Source organism: Eubalaena glacialis, chromosome X (genome assembly GCF_028564815.1).
Source record: "Eubalaena glacialis isolate mEubGla1 chromosome X, mEubGla1.1.hap2.+ XY, whole genome shotgun sequence".
Classification (NCBI taxonomy): domain Eukaryota; kingdom Metazoa; phylum Chordata; class Mammalia; order Artiodactyla; family Balaenidae; genus Eubalaena; species Eubalaena glacialis.
Window position 1 is genome coordinate 76,217,563 of NC_083736.1, and position 20,687 is coordinate 76,238,249.

At 39.6% G+C, this 20,687-nt stretch overlaps 1 protein-coding gene across 12 annotated transcripts in view; it reads right to left on the reverse strand.

Moving 5' to 3' along the window:
- Positions 1-20,687, reverse strand: part of RPS6KA6 (ribosomal protein S6 kinase A6) — a 199,663-nt gene that overhangs the window by 131,345 nt on the left and 47,631 nt on the right. For 2 of the 12 annotated variants that reach the window (XM_061177709.1, XM_061177707.1), the window contains exons 1-2: positions 9,542-9,829; positions 9,086-9,355 (exon numbers count right to left, since the gene is read on the reverse strand). The exons of 4 other annotated variants lie outside the window; for them this stretch is intronic. In XM_061177709.1, the coding sequence (XP_061033692.1) occupies positions 9,086-9,163 (78 nt within the window). In that variant the 5' untranslated portion in view covers positions 9,164-9,355; positions 9,542-9,829. Of the gene's footprint in view, positions 1-3,168; positions 3,243-3,718; positions 3,779-7,306; positions 7,425-8,210; positions 8,355-9,085; positions 9,356-9,541; positions 9,830-20,687 lie in introns of those variants that run through there. 6 more of the 12 variants (XM_061177706.1, XM_061177705.1, XM_061177711.1 and 3 more) reach the window with 5 other exon arrangements.

Here is a 20,687-nt window from a genome sequence, read left to right on the forward strand (position 1 = left end):
GGATGAGTCTTCAAAATAATACCCTAATTCAGGATCACTCTGTATCTTCAGAGACGTTGTTATTTCTAGAAAAAGAGTCATGCCATGGCTCTCTTAATAATCTCTCTGCAACACAGAGCCCAAAAGTTTAAATAAAAGGGCCTAAGTCAGTCTTATGTTATCTAGCCAAGCCCATGTTTCCCAGCGACTGCTTACATGTATCTGTTAAAATTGGTCACATAAGCTATTATTTATCTTGCTACCCAGCTTCTGAATAATCTCATTATGAAAACAATGAGGATAAACCTAATTTCAAAATTTTACTACTACTGCTACAATAGCCATTTATGTTCTCTGCCATATTTTAGCATACACCTCAGAAACTTGGAGGTGCAATATACAAAATCAAACACAACCATCACTAGCAACTTGAAGGGTAACTTGCTAACCCAGAAAACCAACATGTAGACTCTTCATTATTTCTATATCAATAATTAAGAGACCCAAATTCAAAGACAATTCATTAGGAAAATACATTTCCTTTCCCATGTAGCAAAAATGACTGTAGAAGAGCACTAAATAAAAGCAAAAGGGACACATGCCCCCAAATAATAATCTTCCTCAACTGCCATAATCCACTGCCAGGAGTGGAGGTACATAAAGCAAAAATAAGACAAATAGAATTGCCATACATACTGAGGCTCCACTCTGGACAGCTGATTTGAATAGGAGGAAATCTATTAATATTTTTTAAAAATATCAATATTTTTAAAAAGCAAAGGAGTTGGAAGGAGTTATCAGTGAACCTGTGAGTAATTTCACAGGAATATGGAATTAAGACATTAATACCCCAGAAAAATTAAAATTTTAAAAAGCTTTCTGTCAGCCTAAATTTGTTGGTCTTTGTGACATAATATACTGTCCTTTCAGACATTTCCTTGTGGCTATGAAGAATGGATGGATATACAGTTAATTGGTTTTCAGTTATCACAGTAGAAACCCGGAGCAATAACCAAATGAATCCTATCTAGTAACTTACATGTGTAGGCATTTAATGATCATTTGCTTAATTAATGCATGCAAAATAATATTTAGAACCAATTAAAACCAATCTAAGTATCATCATGCTTTTAAAAGGACTGGTAGTTGTGCAAATGATAGGTTACTATGAGTTGAACTAAGCATATCAATATTATATATACATTAGAAGGTATCTGTGGAACATTTTAAAACTTTGGTCCATTGACAGTAAAGCAGCTTCCCTGGTTGCTGTTCAGGCAGGAATATGTTTACTTTGTGTGGTTGAAATCAGAGCTAATGACTTTAATGGTTCTAAATAGCTCCAAAATGTTCCCCATGCCAAGGCACTGGCCATCTGGCCAGTCTCATATGAACTACAACATATGCTTTGAAATTTTACTTTCAAAGGATACATGTATTGTGTGTAGTACAGATGAATGCACATATATACATGACATGTGTACACACATAGCATTCTTTAGCAGTAATTCTTCTCACTGTAGTAACTTCTTAGAGATATGAGGTCCATGAAATTTCATTAAAATATAACCTTGGGGAATGTGAAATAAGTTTAAATTGTCCATTGAGTTATTTACCTGGCTAAAAGAAGTACTTTGTCTAGGACACCTAAATCTTAGAGTTATTTGGTTGAAAACAAGAAATTTATTATTCTTGTCAAATATTATACATAAAGAACATTTTATTTACTTCTCAAAATAATCAGAGATAAACACATTAATTTCCATTTTATATATGAGGAAACTGAAGACCTTTACTCTGCTTCTGCACTTTTCTCAGAAATCAGTTGAGCCTATTTGTGTGTATCTATTTCTGGGTTCCCTATTCTGTTCCACTGATCTCTGTATCTATTCTTCCAATACCACACTGCCTTAATTACTTGTTACTGCCTTACCATCCCGTATAGAGTGATTTCTTGTACTTTAGTCTTCTTTTTCAAAATTGTTATAGATATTCTAGGTCCTGTACTTTTACATATGAAATTTAGAATAAACTTGTCTATGTCTACATAAAACCTTGTTGGATTTTATTGACCTTCATTTTAAGTAAAAATAGCTATTGAATCAGCAGCTCTGATTTACTGATCTGATATGGTTGTCAACAACTTGTCTGTATCTTCTCCTTATCTTCAATATCGTCCTTATAAGGGAGACAACAATGTACAGAGGAAAAAGCATGAATTTAAAACGATCTACATTCCAATTCCAGCTGTGCCTTCCACTGATTTATATGTCTTTCTCATCTGTCAAAAAGATGAGATGTATCAAAAAGATACACCTTTTCTCACCAAACTGTTTTGAAGAGTGAATAAAACTGAAAAGATAATACATGCTCAATAAATGTCATTTCTTTCTCCCTTAAGAGATACATTTAAGATGGAATGGAGTCCAATGTCTTTTTGGGTAAAAAAATTTACATTGGGTGTTAAAATTACTATTTCCTCTTAAAGTCTGTCCCCAACCACTTTACTGGAGAGACAGACAGGTCCTATAGTAAGAATAATTATTCGTGGCCTTTGAAATTTTTGTTAGAGATGTGATAGGATATTTTGTTCACAACGGAGTCACTATCCCCTTACTTAGCTAGGAATAAGGTATGCAGAGTATTTAGCTTCCAAATTATAAGGCTAAACTGTATCAAAAATCAGCTGGGACACTATATTTTTTTTCTCTTATGGAAAAGCAAATTCCTCAAAATTACACAGCAAGAGCATACAAGACAGTTCAAATACTTCCTTTGCCCCAGTCATATCTCAGAACAACAACAGAATAAAACATACAGAAAAACATTACAATTCACAGAAAATTTATTTTAGAGCTAATTGCTAGCTTAGGAACTGATATGCTTTTTTCCTGTTGAATAATGAGAACTATATGACTATTTCTCTTTTTACTTTGGCCTAGAGCTATGGTTCTTTATCCTTGGCGGTACATCATAATCATCTGGGAAATGATGCCCAGGCACCCACCAGATAGTTAAATATGAATCTCTGTGTTAGGCACTAGCATGGAAATTTTTTTTTAATTCCCAGGTATATCTGATCTATGGTCAGAACTGAGAACTACCAGCCGAAAAGGAAAAGGAAATCCGAGGCCAAATTTGCAATTCAACTATATTTAAATGTATAGCAAACCTCTAGAACCTGCTTACCTGTGTTCTAGTTCGCCCTCCAACTCCATCCTCCATCCTTTCCATATACCTTCTACTTTATGTTTTCCTGTATCCTGAATATCAAAATGATTTTTATTGGATTTTATTTCCTATAAACCATCTTAAATACTTTGTGAAATGAAGCAAGGAATAAGCAAAACACACTCTCTCCCTCTCAATCTCTCTCTCTCTCTCACACACATACACACACACACACACACATACACACACAGCAGGACCTACTTCAAATGTACAGATACAAGTTAAAATTGAGCAGCAAAATCAGTTACATAGAATGCCTCCAGGGCAATTCAGAAAACATCTCTATTATCTACAAAAGCCAGTTTAAGCTTAGCTCTAAATCTCTCTCCCATTCAACTCCCTTCCCACCTAAAAATAAACCAAAAGAAAACAATATAGACAAAGAAAAAAAAACTACTATCATCAAGAACAGTAAGTAATCTTTAGAAATAACATAAATGTGTAAATATTATACAGCAAATTCTAACAAAGTACTAAAATGTAAGACCTCAAGATTCGAAGTACTTACCAGATCCTGAGAACTGCTGCTAAAGATAATGACAGCATCCACCAAGAGAGAAATAACAAGAAGGGAAAAAATCTTATATTTCCCTCTCAAAATTATAGATGAGAGAGACTGAGAGGGGTGGTACTGAAACAACAATATGGCCTGAGAAAGCAACGGCACCAAGTCAGGCCTTATTTTGGAATGGTGAGGTAATGATTACCTCTCGATGAAATAATCAAGGTAGGGAAATATAGAGGCCCTGCCCTGAAGGAACTGACCTGAATATTTCCAGACCAGACTGGTTCAAAGGAAGATAGTCTTGGAGAAACTGGGAAGGCACCAGTGGTGGTAAGGGGTCAGGGCCCTGTTGGCCACTCCCCCCTTTCTAGTCCAAATAAACCTGGTGAAAGTATATAAGAAATGCAGATGTCCCTGTTCTCTTTTCCACATTCTAGAAAGAAGCGCCAGTCACTATTTTCAGCACAGCCCTCTGCACCGGGGGCTGCTATTTAAGATGAATATTGATAAAGCAAAAATTACAGGCTTGAGCACCATTTTAAAAGCACTGAAAAACTTTTTAGCTAGTAGTAAGTGCATTCACCGTTAGTAGTAAAGATTTTAAGCATGCCAAGCATAACTAGAAATCTTTAGAGTGGCTTGCTCTTGTTCAAGACACCATGGCGGGAGGGGGGGTCATTTTAGCTTTCTATCTCCCTATGCTGCAAATATCTATTTATCTTTATATTAGTCCAGTGGCTAGCATAGACACTTTCACTGGCAGACAAGCATTAAATATCTGTTATATTGAATTAAGTCCTACCACAACACTCCTAATTTCTCTTACTCCCCAACATCTAATCAGTTGCCAAACTATTTTAAGTCTGCAAGGTATCTCCCATCAGTCTTCTCCTTTTACCCCTTCTGTCCTAGTTTAAAAATCTCACTACTACTTCCACTGATTAATATTCCCTACCCTCAGTCTCTCCCCAACTCCAATCCATCCTATACACTGCCATCCGTTATTGCCAGCACAGATCTGGTCATGTCATTCATGAACTCAAAAATCTTCAGTAGCTCCCATTTACAGAACAACACTGAAAACCTTTAAACTAGCTTTAAAAGCCCCATACAATCTGGGCCTTGCCTACCTTTAGATGAATACCTCATCTCACACTATATCCCCATTCTCACATCACAGACTTATATCCTAGCAATACCAGATTCCTCTTTCCTCCAAGAACACCTCCATGCCTTTGCTTATATTGTCCCCATCCACCAGAAATATGTTCCTTTAATCTGTCTGTGAAAATATAATCCACTCTCCAATGCCCTGCTCGAATTCCACCTCTTTCACAAGGCCTTACTAGATCCATCCCTAAACCACCACCACAACCACCCCATTGTTGATGGTCTTGTGATCTGTATAATAGCAGTTTCTGTGTATGTCTATCTAGCCCACGTGAATGTAAACCCATGGGGCTGGGATGGGATTCAGGATGGTATATCTTTAGACACTTCACATTACAATACTATGTACTGCACTGCCTTGTACCCAATAAACACTTCATGAATTGAACCAATTCCTACCATGACAAAAGTTCAGAATAGGAAAAAATAAATGTCAGTGAAACACCTCACTGGCCAGTTATAACAAATTAAATTATTTGTCTCTCTTTATCCCCCAAAGTAGTCCTAAATATGACTTCATATTTCATCCTTAATCATCCTGTGATTACAAATGTGATCACCATACTTAAATGAAATAATCAGATCTAGGAAGGAGGTCTTAAGAAAAACTGCTCATAAAAGGGAAAGCTGGAGCTATGACCATGGCTATCTAAATCCCAAGGTTTTAATATAGTTGACAATAATTCAGAGTTTAGGGGCAGAGAAAGGGGCATGATGATGACTGTGGGGAAAGAGAAGGAACTGGAGACCTACTATGTGCAAAGCACCTTGCCAAGTGAATTAAACACAGTACAGTATTCAGTTTTTACATAACAACTCTTGAAGATGGTTCTTCTCCCATTTACAGATGAAGAAATTGAGGCTCGGAGAGGTTAGGTAACTTGCATTGGGTCACACCTAGTATATGTTGGAGGTGAGATTGGAACCCAGATTAAACTGGCCTCCAAAGCCCATATTCTTTCCCCTATTACTACAGGGTCTCATGAAGTTAATTAAAACTAGCAGTTTTTTCCCAATCTGCCATATATTTGCCATCCTAGTTAAATTTTTAGAGTCTGTGGCTTTAGCTCCAAACTGTTTTTAGCAGTGAACTATATTACTTTCAAAGCTAACTTCCTTAAACAAAAGCAGTATTGCTAAAGAAATAAGTACCAATTAATATTTAATATAATATGATGATATGATATAATATACAATTTGAAAACTCTGTAGTAAACTCCATCAGGAACCAAGCACTCCCTCACCAAAACAAAAAATGCACAAACCATGTACATGGCACTACCTCATGAAAAGTCCACTTTACTAAAACAGGCTATTCTTAATGACCCTTGTCCAGGAATGACCAATACCTATCACACCTCCTAATTCTTGTTTGAAACCTCTGAAACATTTTCCCACAGGACAATTTTACAAACAGTGATTAGGCTCTTCATCATTATACCTCTTCCCTGATCCTGACAGAATCCAGGCAACAGGTAAAATATGGCTGCCTGAGGGTTGATACCCTTTGAAGTCCCTATTCCCAGTAGACCTAATTGAGACAGTCCCTGTAAGAGTTCTCACAACCAAAGCTTCTTGCTTATCCTATTTCCCCTCTCCCAAGAACCCTCTTCTCAGGAGTCAATAGAGCCCATATTTCCCTTTTTCAGGCCCATTCTCCATCTCTCACTGGAGCCAACCTAATTCTTGTTTGAAACCTCTGACACATTTTCCCATAGGACAATTTTACAAACAGTGATTAGACTCTTCATCACTATACCTTGTTATTGTGCACTGGTCTAAAAATGTAACTATCCTTAATAATTTTTTCCTGTGCAAAAACATGTTAAGAGTCTAAACAACCAACTCACACTTCTGAATGATAATTCAAAGGTTAACAGCTGCCCATGAAACAAGACAGGTAAAAGATGTTGAAAAACACTCCACAATATATGATAGTGTATATAATCTTTAATTTTACCAGGATTTAACACACACAGAAATAGACATTAAAGTTTCCTTTGACATTAAAGTTAACAGATTCTTACTTACATTTTCTTTAAGGACTCCAACACATTTTCAAAAAATATATTCTACAATGAAAGCACCCTTAGTCCTAAAAACTATCACGATTGAGGGCTGCAAAGCTCATGCTCGAGGTTAACATTTCTAAAGCCAACATCAACAAACATGTAATTAAAATAAATATAAATTCTGGGAAGTAAAATTGTTTCCTTCTTATCAAAAGAATACCATTATAAACAAACATCAATAACAACAACAACAACAACAAAACCCTCTTCTAAGTACTAAGCAGGTCTAAGCAGATTCAGATGTAGCATTTAGTTTTCACCAAGAATATTTTTAATTAAGTCACTTGCAGGGTTAAATCTAACCAATCATAACTGTTTTAGACAAAGAAGGCAGAAATACTATCTTTACCACATTACCTTCACCTTTCGTTTTACTTCATAGGGATTAACAATTTCCACTCCAGTATTTTTCCAAATTGCTGAGGTAGAGAGACCCATTGTTAAATCTCTATAATACCTAAAACATACTGCAAACAATAAAAAAAAAACCATATGCAGTAATTACAATTTAAAACATTTCTACATTCAAAGTTAACAAAAATAATAAGGAGTAGGCATGCGAAAGCCCCCCCCCCATCCCAACCTTATATCCAAGCATTTAACTGTTTTTATAAACCAGATGCCTGGAACTATAAGTCAATAGATTACATACATAAATAAAACAAAATTCCTCTCCCTTGAATAGTCTTCTAGAAAATTCTTGCAACTATGAAACATTCCAAGAAGAAATAAACCCCTCTTCATTTATCCTGTTCTTAAGAGATGTAGAATATTAAAATGTACTTAGGAATTCCTTAGTGTACTAGTAAAATATTTCCTATAAGTAGAGAGGGTTCAACTTTAGACTCCTTCCATATTTCCACTACATTTCTTGTTAAATGTTATTCTGGCATGTAATTTTAACCCCAGTTCAGTTGGAAATTTGAAAAGAAAAAAGAACAAGTTAAACAGACAGCAGTCCAACGTGTATTTTTAAGGATGAAGCAAGTACTTCAAGACAAATTTGCACCTAGAGATGTGGAGGCTTGCGAGTCCTACCTCAAAATAGCCTACTGTGAATCAATTTGGCATTCAATATTTTTAGGTCTGTGATTGTGATGGTCTCTACTGTACTACTAGGCTGTCAATGATTAGGTTATCAGAAAAAGATCTGACTTTCTATCCCCAAAGTCTCGTTTTTGTGTTTAAATGCCGCTTGCTTTAATAACAAGAACAACAAAAACAACAAAGCAACAATAATAAAAACAAAGTACCTGTGCACATCTAAGTTCTCACTGCACAGCTGACCAAAGCCCAACCAGAACAGTTTCAAAGTAAGAAGAGCGGGAAGGGAGGCGAACCAAAATACTTCGGTTGAACCTCGCTGTCTTACCAGATTGGTCTCATAAGGGCTGGGGTTTACTTTGCGTGTTCTTTTACTGACCAACGGGGCGGGGACAACAGTTGGGCAAGGGAGAAGGGGCGGGAGGAAGAGGGCAGTAGAATTCAGGGGACCGCAAAGGAGGCTGCAGAAATCACCTGAATGTAGATAAAGAAACCTCGCCTCCAGTTAATCTCCACTTAGGTTGTTACAAAGAACCACAATAAGCCACAAAGAAATGAGAAAAGTAAGGAGCACTCATCCCTATGTGCAAATCTCCCCAGAGTCTGTCACCTTGCTGTGTTTCTGTTGCGCTGGGTTCCTAAAGCACCCGGGGTTCAATAGAGAGCTGCAGTCAGCAGCTGTCCCCCAAAATGTTCCCAACTAGCAAACTTGGCGCAGCGTAGAAAGAGGGACACGCGGAGCCAGGCGCGGCACCTGGCGCATCCCCCAGTTCCACTTCAGGTCGCAAAGTGAAGAAACTTAGTCACAACTCTGGCGTGGCCCGCGAGGCAGTCACTCCGCCCGAGGCCAAGCCCGGGCCCGGGATGCACTTACTCCCAACTCGAGAGCCCGCCGCCCAGTCCCCGCCGGCTCCCAGGCGAAAGCGCGGTGTGGGCAGAGCGTGCTCCGCCGCCCCGCAGCCTCAAGGAGGCTGGCCTGGGCACCTCGCTTCCCAGCCCCACGCCCCTTCTCTCTCGGGCCCCCGGCAACGGTCCTGGGAGGAGGAGGGTGGCGGCGCTAGCCCCTCTTGGCCACCGCACTAACCTCGCAGCTGCTTGCGCTGCCGCCGAACAGCTCCATTTCTTGGTCCCAGAGCTCGTCTTGAGGAGTGAACGGTAGCATCGCCCCTTCAGGAGCACTCGAACAGGAGCTGCCAACCGCCCGCGCGGCCGCGCATCCCGTCTTTGGAGCTTGCCTGCCACTGCCGCCGCCGCTGCCGCCGCCGGGATCCCCAGCCTTGCCTTCTGCGACAGCTGCCCTCGCCGTGGGGTCCCTCAGAGACTCGGGGCGAGGGGTCGCCGCCGCCGCAGGCTGCTGCTCCCCAAAGAGAAGACAACTCTGTGCTGCCTCTCCAAGAGCTGCCGCTCGGCTCGTGCTCACCACTGCCGCCGCTGCAGCCGCCGCGACAGTCGCTCAGCGGTGACTCCCCCCCCAACCCCGCTTCCTCGGGCCCCCTCCCAGCTCCCAGCTCTGTCAATATGGCGGCAGCGGCGGCTTTACCTGTGCGGCGCCTGGAACCCCCCACCGCGGCGGCACAGCAGCGTCACCCGAACGTCAATGGAGATTCCCCAGCCTGGGGTGAAGGGGGGGTGGGAAAGAGGGGCGGGGGTGGGTGCGGGAGACCGCGTGGTGGGGGGTGGGAAAGAAGGGAGGGGGGCGTGCTGGGCGGGGGAGGCGGGAGAGGAGTAGTAAAATTCTCTGCTAGCTCCTCGGTAAACCTGCCCTCTCCACGGAGCATGCGCGGCGCTGTTCACACATGCTCAGCAGGCCCTCTCAAGTCTACCGAGCAGTCTTGCCGGCGAGAGGATTCCGAAAAAGGTTGGGGGAACCGGGGACCCTCCTGAGCGTTGGAGGGGTCAGTGTCAGGGGAGGACTCCAGGAATATCTGCTTGCCGGGCTCGCAAAAGCAGGCGCCCTATACACCGAACCACGCCCATTTTGGTACTTAGTGACAAATACTAGGGCGGGGGTTTTAGTCCATTTTACATTATCCTCCTAGAAGCTGGAGACCGGAATGAAATCCATTTAAAATAAATCAATACACCTGCGCTCCCTAACTCCCGGCCCCCCGCTTGTTCCGCTCACGGTGTTGGTGTTTACGCTGGTTGTCTTCATACTATTGATGACACAATGTTTCCAGTATTCACATACACCACCACTTATTGGACTCTACTTGTGGCAGTAAAGGCAGAATGTATGAAGCTAACCTCACCTCCACCCCGCTCTGAGGATATTGGACCTATAGTGACAGAAATTATCATTTTTCTCTCTTCTCCAAATCAAACATGTACTGCTTTGCTACTCTAAGCCACACGCTGTACTAGGCGCAAGCGATTTAACTGAGATAAAGTACAGCCTCATACACGGGAGATGATCAAGATCCTGCTCATGGAAATACTTCAGAACCTAAAGTTAAAAAGTTATTCCATATTTGACACTTCAAAGAACTTAAAAGAGCAACTGTAACAGCGACTAAGCCAGCTCAGTACCTTGGAGAGGTTTCTAACGGTAGACATAAAGCACCCCCTCCCACCTACTACACCTAGGGCTGTGGTGCTGTGCTCGCGGAAAACGTTGAACTGTGCCCTCTATTTATTTCACCATGTAGTGTCCAGCGTTAGCAAAGTAAAGCGGACCACAGAGATTGCCACTGAATCGCAAACAAAGATCACTAGTAGGTCATTCCCACCTACTCTGCTTAAAATCCCAGGGAGAAAGTGAGCTTTATGAATATGATTCTGTGAAAATGAAAGTTTTGAAAGTAGTGGGGGCATGGGGCTATAAACAGTGAAAATATGTGAGTGTGTGCGCACACGCACATAAACTCCCCTTTGGCTGAACTGACAGCGGTCTTAGGCCAACGCTTTTGAGATTTGTATATCATCTTTACTTGCCTACTCAAAGGCTTTGTTCTGCAATCCCTCGCCCCACCCCCCGCCCGCCCCTTTCACATCATCTATTTTCCTCCCTCTACTGGACATTTCCCATCAAAAAAAAACATGCTGTTACTGACTTCAACTTGCTGGACCACTCGTTAGCATTTGATGCAGTTCATGACTCTTTAAACATTTTCTTCACTTGGCCCCCAGAACAAAACATTGTTCATTTTCCTCCTCCATCATTGGCCATTTCTTCTCAGTGTCCTTTGCCGGATCATCCTTCGTCTTCCTAATCTCTAAAAGTTGGAACTTCAGGGCTCAATCCTTGACCTCTACCTTCCCCAACATTCTAGGCATTTCCATATCCCATCCTGTTCCATGGCTTTAAATCCCATCTGTATGCTGAGGACTCTCAAATTTTACCTCCATCCATAAACTCTTTCTTGAAATCAAGACTTGTACATGCAACTGCCTATTCTGTTTGGATACCTGGTAGGGATCTCAAACAACCCATTCAAACTGAATTCTTGATTCGACCCTAACCAACCTGCTCCTCACCTAGTCTTCTTCAGAATAATTAATGACCTCCACCATCCACTAGTTTTTTGCTCAAATGTCACCTCAGAGTCTTTCTATGGCCATCCATTCTAAAACACCATCCCATAATTATCTAACCTCACCCTGCTTTTTCTTCATAACACCAATCAACATGTGGTATATTATTTATTTATTTATTTATTCCCTCCAGCACCTAGCATAATGCCTGGAACATAATGAGGCTCAGTAAATATTTTCTGAATGAATGAATTTGTCCTTTGCTCTTGTTTTATGCATTTGATAAATACACCACATAAACTATATTAAGAAGCTTCCTCACTATGAATGTATTACTCTGCTTCTATATACAATTTAACCTTCATATATGTTCATTCATTCAACATTCCCCTTAGCTTATAAACATACATATGTCTCTCTCATTAAAAAATTAATTAAAATCCCTTCTTCAACTCAATGGTTTTAATAGACTCCCACTTTTCAAATCCTTCCATCAGTTAACAAGTCTTTTTTCTTCTATCTCAAATATTTTTTCAATGTCTGCTCTATCCCCACTGCCACTGACTCAGTTCACCTTGTAAAATATTTACTTGAACCAATGATAACAATGATTCCCCTTAACTGATCTCTCTGACTCTAAATTTATACTGTCTCCCCAATCCATCCTCCTCACTGGCAGCCCACTGATCAAAATTCTCCAATGATTCTTCTATCATCTCCAGTAAAATATCCAAACTCCTTAGCTCTAAATGCAAATGTTTAAATGTTTTTACCATCTGGCCTCTGACTATCTTCCTAGCTTCATCTACCATTTCATATTCCAGTCAAATTTATGCATATGTTATTGTCTCCTCCCTATCCTAATCTTCCTAGACAACTTTCTCTTAATAGCAGTCAACATTAACTACTACTTACTGAGAGCTGACTATGCTCCAGACATATGCTCTTCATGAATTCATTTAGCCCGCATAACAACTTGTGAAAATTTATATTATCTATATTTTACAGACGAGGAACCTGAGCCTAAGGTTCAGTAATTTCCCCAAGACCTCACAGATATTAAATGAAAAATCTAGAATTAAAACCAGGTCTGCCTGGTGTCAAACCTTCTACCCCACTCTGGTGCTCTGTGAAACCTCTCTGAGCTTAACTTCCCCTCTTCATTCCTTCTTTCCACTCATCCCAGGGATAAATTAGTCACCCATTCCTCTGTACTTCCATAATATGTTTTCCATATACTAATTTCAGCACTGCTCTATCTTTCTTTACCAGTGAACTTTGAGCTGTTTTATGTTACTGTATTAACCTATTAAGCTCTGCATTCACAGCATATGGCTGGTGCTCAATAAATATGTTGGATGGACAAACAACACTTTTCTACTTTAGCCAGACACTGTATTAAAGTTGTGATCTGATATAAAAATGTATGACAGTACTTAACTCTGCGAAGTTTAATGCCTACTTGTTCTGTGTTGACTCCCTGTATAAAAGACGTATTATCTGATTTTAAGTTATTAGTAACCAGGGACTATTAGATCTAATTTCTACTAGCCGAGAAGACCCTTGAATTGTTGGTGAAAAATATGATGACTTTACTTAAGCACAAAGGCATGTACTAAGGAAGACTGGAACTTCTAAATCTTCTACAAAGTACATGAAGACTGGAGCTTCTAAATCTTCTACAAAGTATACACAGCAGAGTTTGTTGCTTTCCCTTCAGTCTTCAGGACATTTTTGCCTCAAAATTTCTATATGCCTATGTATCTCTGGATTTCCAATTATTGTAGCATAGCATTAAAAGTTTACAAAATATTTGGCAATATTTTGGTGGTTCTGGAACTGAGGTGTACTATAACTAGTTTCTAAATAATATATTGTTCACAATAACTATACTCCAATATAAAATACATTTTAAAAATTAAGAAAATAATGCTCAGCCACAAAATCTAAAAAAAAAATAAATGATAAGATGGACTCTACCATCATTAGAGCATATTTTCTGAGTATTTCCAGGACTAGGGAAAGGGTACACAAACCTCCACACTGACTTCTTTGCCCTGTGACAAATGGCACACACTGGATGATCAGGGTCAGGTGTGAAAGTGGGTGGTCATGCAATTTAGCTGAAAAAAGTTAACTGACCCATATGGAGATAAAAAACAACCCATCTTGGCTCCACTGAGGGGGTGTGAAATATGAACCAAGGACCATTGATCAGAAGATCACGTAACACCCACAGATCCTACATTGTGGTTCTGATTCCAAAACTGTGACATATACAAAGTAATGCATATTTAGGGTATAATTATAGAAAGAGCCACACAATCCCTCAGTAATCTCTGCCTAGTTCCCCGAAGTTTATAATCCAAATAGCTGGAAAGTGATGAACCAACACAGAGCATAAAAGCACTATTAGAAAAATATTCAAATATTTTATCTTGGAGCTACTCTGATTGAAAAATATAAAAATGGGATCTATGTACAGAAACAGGAAATGTTTGTTTTAGCAAATACTTATATTTAAATCATTCCTTAGGAGTGTCAGATAACTTTTGTTCTCTTAAAATACTAAGTAACCTTGGTCCCTCTACAAATCAACTTCAAAAGGGGGAGCAAGTCACACATACTTGTGAAATATGTTTCATTATTGCCTTTTTGTTGAGATGAATGAGATTAAACAGTAAATAGACGATAGATATGACCATAGTTTAGTAGTTATTCCTCTTTGGACAGTAACTAAAGTTTATAGTACACAGAGAGTAAAATCCCTTAATAATACTAGAGAGGGGGAAGAGTAGTAACGATTGTTTGTAGTCTAACTCCTAAGATTTTTATGAAAGATACTTACATTTTACGATTTAGCTAGAACTCCAACTCATCTCATTTTTAACAATGGCACAGGTTACAAAGGAGTTCTTCTGTATTATATACAAGCAAAATATCAAAAAGTAAAATTTTATTTTCTTTTTATTTCTAAATATCTTTAAATCCAGCCAACATATTTGCTTATAATGACATTTTCTGGGAAAAAAAAAAAACAGCTGATCTTAATAGTGGGTTTGCCAAAATGTTAGAATGATGGATCTACTAAACAGGAAATGAATTCCGAGGATGACATACATAAATGTAATAACCAGCCATAGTTGACAAAACAGATACATTTTTAAAAGCCCAAGCGGTCGTTCTAGGCTCTTCTGCGCACGGCTAAAGTTGAGGTGCTGGCGCCCCCGTTTCACACCTGGGAACTCGGGTCTGAAGAGGCCACCTGGGAACGCGGCCTCTGCATGCAGCACCCTACGAGCCAGTGAAACTACACTAAGCACAAAGGACAAGAAAAAAAAAGCCCGAGTCTCCTGGAGGCTTCCCTCTAACTCCAGGCTTGCTGGTACATGCCTGAATCACATTTGTGCTTGGGCTGGGACATTTCCTGCTATCAACACCAGAAGCAACTAGAAAACCAGAGGTCAAGGTGCTGGTGCTAATGGTCATTCTCCTTCCTGGCTGGAAGCTCCCTGGAGGGGGATTTGTGGCAGCAGAATTCTCACATTCTCGAGGTGCTGAGGTGTGAGGAGACGGAGTGGGGAGCGTTAACTGTTGGAAGGATCCCTTTTATGGATGTGTTACATCGGGAACTAGCTATCAGAGCAACTGGGGAGAAATGGAAAACAGGTGCAGAAACAGCTCTCAGCCTGAAGTTATTTTCTGTCCCCTAAAAGCCGTGTGGATGAAAGGCTCTTGGTGCTCCAGCCAGGCATCAGGGCTGTGCCTCTGAGGTGGGAGAGCCAACTTCAGGACACTGGTCCACAAGAGACCTCCCAGCTCCACGTAATACCAAACGGCGAAAATCTCTCACAGATCTCCATCTCAACATCAAGACCCAGCTTCACTCAACGACCAGCAAGCTACATTGCTGGACACCCTATGCCAAACAACTAGCAAGAGAGGAACACAGCCCCATCCATTAACAGAGAGGCTGCCTAAAATCATAATAAGGCCACAGACACCCCAAAACACAGCACCAGACGTGGACGAACCCACCAGAAAGACAACATCCAGCCTCATCCACCAGAACACAGGCACTAGTTCCCTCCACCAGGAAACCTACACAACCCACTGAACCAACCTTAGCCACTGGGGACAGGTACCAAAAACAACGGGAACTACGAACCTGCAGCCTGTGAAAAGGAGACCCCAAACACAGTAAGATAAGCAAAATGAGAAGACAGAAAAACACACAGCAGATGAAGGAGCAGGGTCAAAACACACCAGACCTAACAAATGAAGAGGAAATAGGTAGTCTACCTGAAAAAGAATTCAGAATAATGATAGTAAGGATGATCCAAAGTCTTGGAAATAGAATAGACAAAATGCAAGAAACATTTAACAAGGACGTAGAAGAACTAAAGAGGAACCAAGAAACGATGACAAGCACAATAAATGAAATTAAAAATACTCTAGATGGGATCAATAGCAGAATAACTGAGGCAGAAGAACGGATAAGTGACCTGGAAGATAAAATGGTGGAAATAACTACTGCAGACCAGAATAAAGAAAAAAGAATGAAAAGAACTGAGGACAGTCTCAGAGACCTCTGGGACAACATTAAACGCACCAACATTCGAATTATAGGGGTCCCAGAAGAAGAAGAGAAAAAGAAAGGGACTGAGAAAATATTTGAAGAGATTATAGTTGAAAACTTCCCTAATATGGGAAAGGAAATAGTTAATCAAGTCCTGGAAGCACAGAGAGTCCCATACAGGATAAATCCAAGGAGAAACACACCAAGACACATATTAATCAAACTATCAAAAATTAAATATAAAGAAAACATATTAAAAGCAGCAAGGGAAAAACAACAGATAACACACAAGGGCATCCCCATAAGGTTAACAGCTGATCTTTCAGCAGAAACGCTGCAAGCCAGAAGGGAGTGGCAGGATATACTTAAAGTGATGAAGGAGAAAAACCTACAACCAAGATTACTCTACCCAGCAAGGATCTCATTCAGATTTGATGGAGAAATTAAAACCTTTACAGACAAGCAAAAGCTGAGAGAGTTCAGCACCACCAAACCAGCTTTACAACAAATGCTAAAGGAACTTCTCTAGGCAAGAAACACAAGAGAAGGAAAACACCTACAATAACAAACCCAAAACATTTAAGAAAATGGGAATAGGAACATACATATCGATAATTACCTTCAATGTAAATGGATTAAATGCTCCCACCAAAAGACACAGACTGGCTGAATGGATACAAAAACAAGACCCATATATATGCTGTCTACAAGAGACCCACTTCAGACCTAGAGACACATACAGACTGAAAGTGAGGGGATGGAAAAAGATATTCCATGCAAATGGAAATCAAAAGAAAGCTGGAGTAGCAATTCTCATATCAGACAAAATAGACTTTAAAATAAAGACTATTACAAGAGACAAAGAAGGACACTATATAATGATCAAGGGATCGATCCAAGAGGAAGGTATAACAATTGTAAATATTTATGCACCCAACATAGGAGCACCTCAATACATAAGGCAAATACTAACAGCCATAAAAGGGGAAATCGACAGTAACACAATCATAGTAGGGGACTTTAACACCCCACTTTCACCAATGGACAGATCATCCAAAATGAAAATAAATAAGGAAACACAAGCTTTAAATGATACATTAAACAAGATGGACTTAATTGATATTTATAGGACATTCCACCCAAAAACAACAGAATACACATTTTTCTCAAGTGCTCATGGAACATTCTCCAGGATAGATCATATCTTGGGTCACAAATCAAGCCTTGGTAAATTTTAAAAAATTGAAATCGTATCAAGTATCTTTTCCGACCACAATGCTATGAGACTAGATATCAATTACAGGAAAAGATCTGTAAAAAATACAAACACATGGAGGCTACACAATACACTACTTAATAACGAAGTGATCACTGAAGAAATCAAAGGGGAAATCAAAAAATACCTAGAAACAAATGACAATGGAGACACGACGATCCAAAACCTATGGGATGCAGCAAAAGCAGTTCTAAGAGGGAAGTTTATAGCAATACAAGCCTACATCAAGAAACAGGAAACATCTCGAATAAACAACCTAACCTTGCACCTAAAGCAATTAGAGAAAGAAGAACCAAAAAACCCCAAAGCTAGCAGAAGGAAAGAAATCATAAAGATCAGATCAGAAATAAATGAAAAAGAAATGAAGGAAACAATAGCAAAAATCAATGAAACTAAAAGCTGGTTCTTTGAGAAGATAAACAAAATTGATAAACCATTAGCCAGACTCATCAAGAGAAAAAAGGAGAAGACTCAAATTAATAGAATTAGAAATGAAAAAGGAGAAGTAACCACTGACACTGCAGAAATACAAACGATCATAAGAGATTACTACAAGCAACTCTATGCTAATAAAATGGACAACCTGGAAGAAATGGACAGATTCTTAGAAATGCACAACCTGCCGAGACTGAACCAGGAAGAAATAGAAAATATGAACAGACCAATCACAAGCACTGAAATTGAAACTGTGATTAAAAATCTTCCAACACACAAAAGCCCAGGACCAGATGGCTTCACAGGCGAATTCTATCAAACATTTAGAGAAGAGCTAACACCTATCCTTCTCAAACTCTTCCAAAATATTGCAGAGGGAGGAACACTCCCCAACTCATTCTACGAGGCCACTATCACCCTGATACCAAAACCAGACAAAGATGTCACAAAGAAAGAAAACTACAGGCCAATATCACTGATGAACATAGATGCAAAAATCCTCAACAAAATACTAGCAAACAGAATCCAACAGCACATTAAAAGGATCATACACCATGATCAAGTGGGGTTTATCCCAGGAATGCAAGGATTCTTCAATATACGCAAATCAATCAACGTGATACATCATATTAACAAATTGAAGGAGAAAAACCATATGATCATCTCAATAGATGGAGAGAAAGCTTTCGACAAAATTCAACACCCATTTATGATAAAAGTCCTGCAGAAAGTAGGCATAGAGGGAACTTTCCTCAACATAATAAAGGCCGTATATGACAAACCCACAGCCAACATTGTCCTCAATGGTGAAAAACTGAAACCATTTCCACTAAGATCAGGAACAAGACAAGGTTGCCCACTCTCACCACTATTATTCAACATAGTTTTGGAAGTGTTAGCCACAGCAATCAGAGACGAAAAAGAAATAAAAGGAATCCAAATCGGAAAAGAAGAAGTAAAGCTGTCACTGTTTGCAGATGACATGATACTATACATAGAGAATCCAAAAGATGCTACCAGAAAACTACTAGAGCTAATCAATGAATTTGGTAAAGTAGCAGGATACAAAATTAATGCACAGAAATCTCTTGCATTCCTGTATACTAATGATGAAAAATCTGAAAGTGAAATTAAGAAAACACTCCCGTTTACCATTGCAGCTCAATAACAAAAAAACAAACAACCCAATCCAAAAATGGGCAGAAGACCTAAATAGACATTTCTCCAAAGAAGAGATACAGATTGCCAACAGACACATGAAAGAATGCTCAACATCATTAATCATTAGAGAAATGCAAATCAAAACTACAATGAGGTATCATCTCACACCGGTCAGAATGGCCATCATCAAAAAATCTAGAAACAATAAATGCTGGAGAGGGTGTGGAGAAAAGGGAACACTCTTGCACTGTTGGTGGGAATGTAAATTGATAGAGCCACTATGGAGAACAGTATGGAGGTTCCTTAAAAAACTAAAAATAGAACTACCATATGACCCAGCAATCCCACTACTGGGCATATACCCTGAGAAAACCATAACTCAGAAAGAGTCATGTACCAAAATATTCATTGCAGCTCTGTTTACAATAGCCAGGACATGGAAGCAACCTAGGTGTCCATCATCGGATGAATGGATAAAGAAGATGTGGCACATATATACAATGGAATATTACTCAGCCATAAAAAGAAATGAAATGGAGGTGTTTGTAATGAGGTGGATGGAGTTAGAGTCTGTCATACAGAGTGAAGTAAGTCAGAAAGAGAAAAACAAATACAGTATGCTAACACATATATATGGATTCTAAGGGAAAAAAAAAAAAAAAGAGGTCATGAAGAACCTAGTGGCAAGATGGGAATAAAGACACAGACCTACTAGAGAATGGACTTGAGGATATGGGGAGGGGGAGGGGTGAGATGTGACAGGGTGAGAGAGTGTCATGGACATATATACACTACCAAATGTAAAATAGATAACTAGTGGGAAGCAGCCGCATAGCACAGGGAGATCAGCTCGGTGCTTTGTGACCACCTAGAGGGGTGGGATAGGGAGGGTGGGAGGGAGGGAGATGCAAGAGGGAAGAGATATGGCAACATATGTATATGTGTAACTGATTCACTTTGTTGTAAAGCAGAAGCTAGCACACCATTGTAAAGCAATTATACTTCAATAAAGATGTTTAAAAAAAAAAAAAAAAAAAAAAAAAAAGCCCAAGCAATAGCACCAGATATGAAGGTAATCTGGCTGCCCACATCCTTCACAGCATTATTAACCAAGGTACAGCCAATTAATTTGACTGGTTATATAATGTCTCTTCCCTAGCTCACAATTTTTCAATTGGGTCCCTTGCAAATCTTAGAACTTTTTTGAGGAGAGTTCCTTCTGAGATAAAAGTGGACCATTCTTTGATTAAGGATATGAGAGTAACCATGTTACCCTACTAAGACTTCAAACATAACTCATAAGTCTGTAAAGCAATAAAAAATGTAAATTTCTGCATCTACCAATTTACCTAGTGTCAGACTGTCTTTTGCATATAATTTGCAAGACTCTTGTCACCTACAATAAAACATGTGATCAGAGTTCCCATGACTGAGGTAATGATAAAAGATTTCCCTAGGCCCATCCATACATGTTCACTAGGTTCCCCTGGTATTAAAAGTTTCTAAATAGGAATTATGTTAAACTGAACCAGATAATTTCAGACTTATGGTCATGGTCTTATTAACATTGTACTCTAAGTCGTTGGTAAGATTCGTGCACATCAGAATCACCTGCAGGGCTTTGTCAAAACACAGGTTGCTCAGCCCCAGTGTTTCTGATTCATTAAATCTGGATTGGGGACTGACTGTTTGCATTCCTACCAAGTTCCCAGGTGATACTGATGCTGCTGGTCTTAGAGCCAAACTTTGAGAACCACTGTT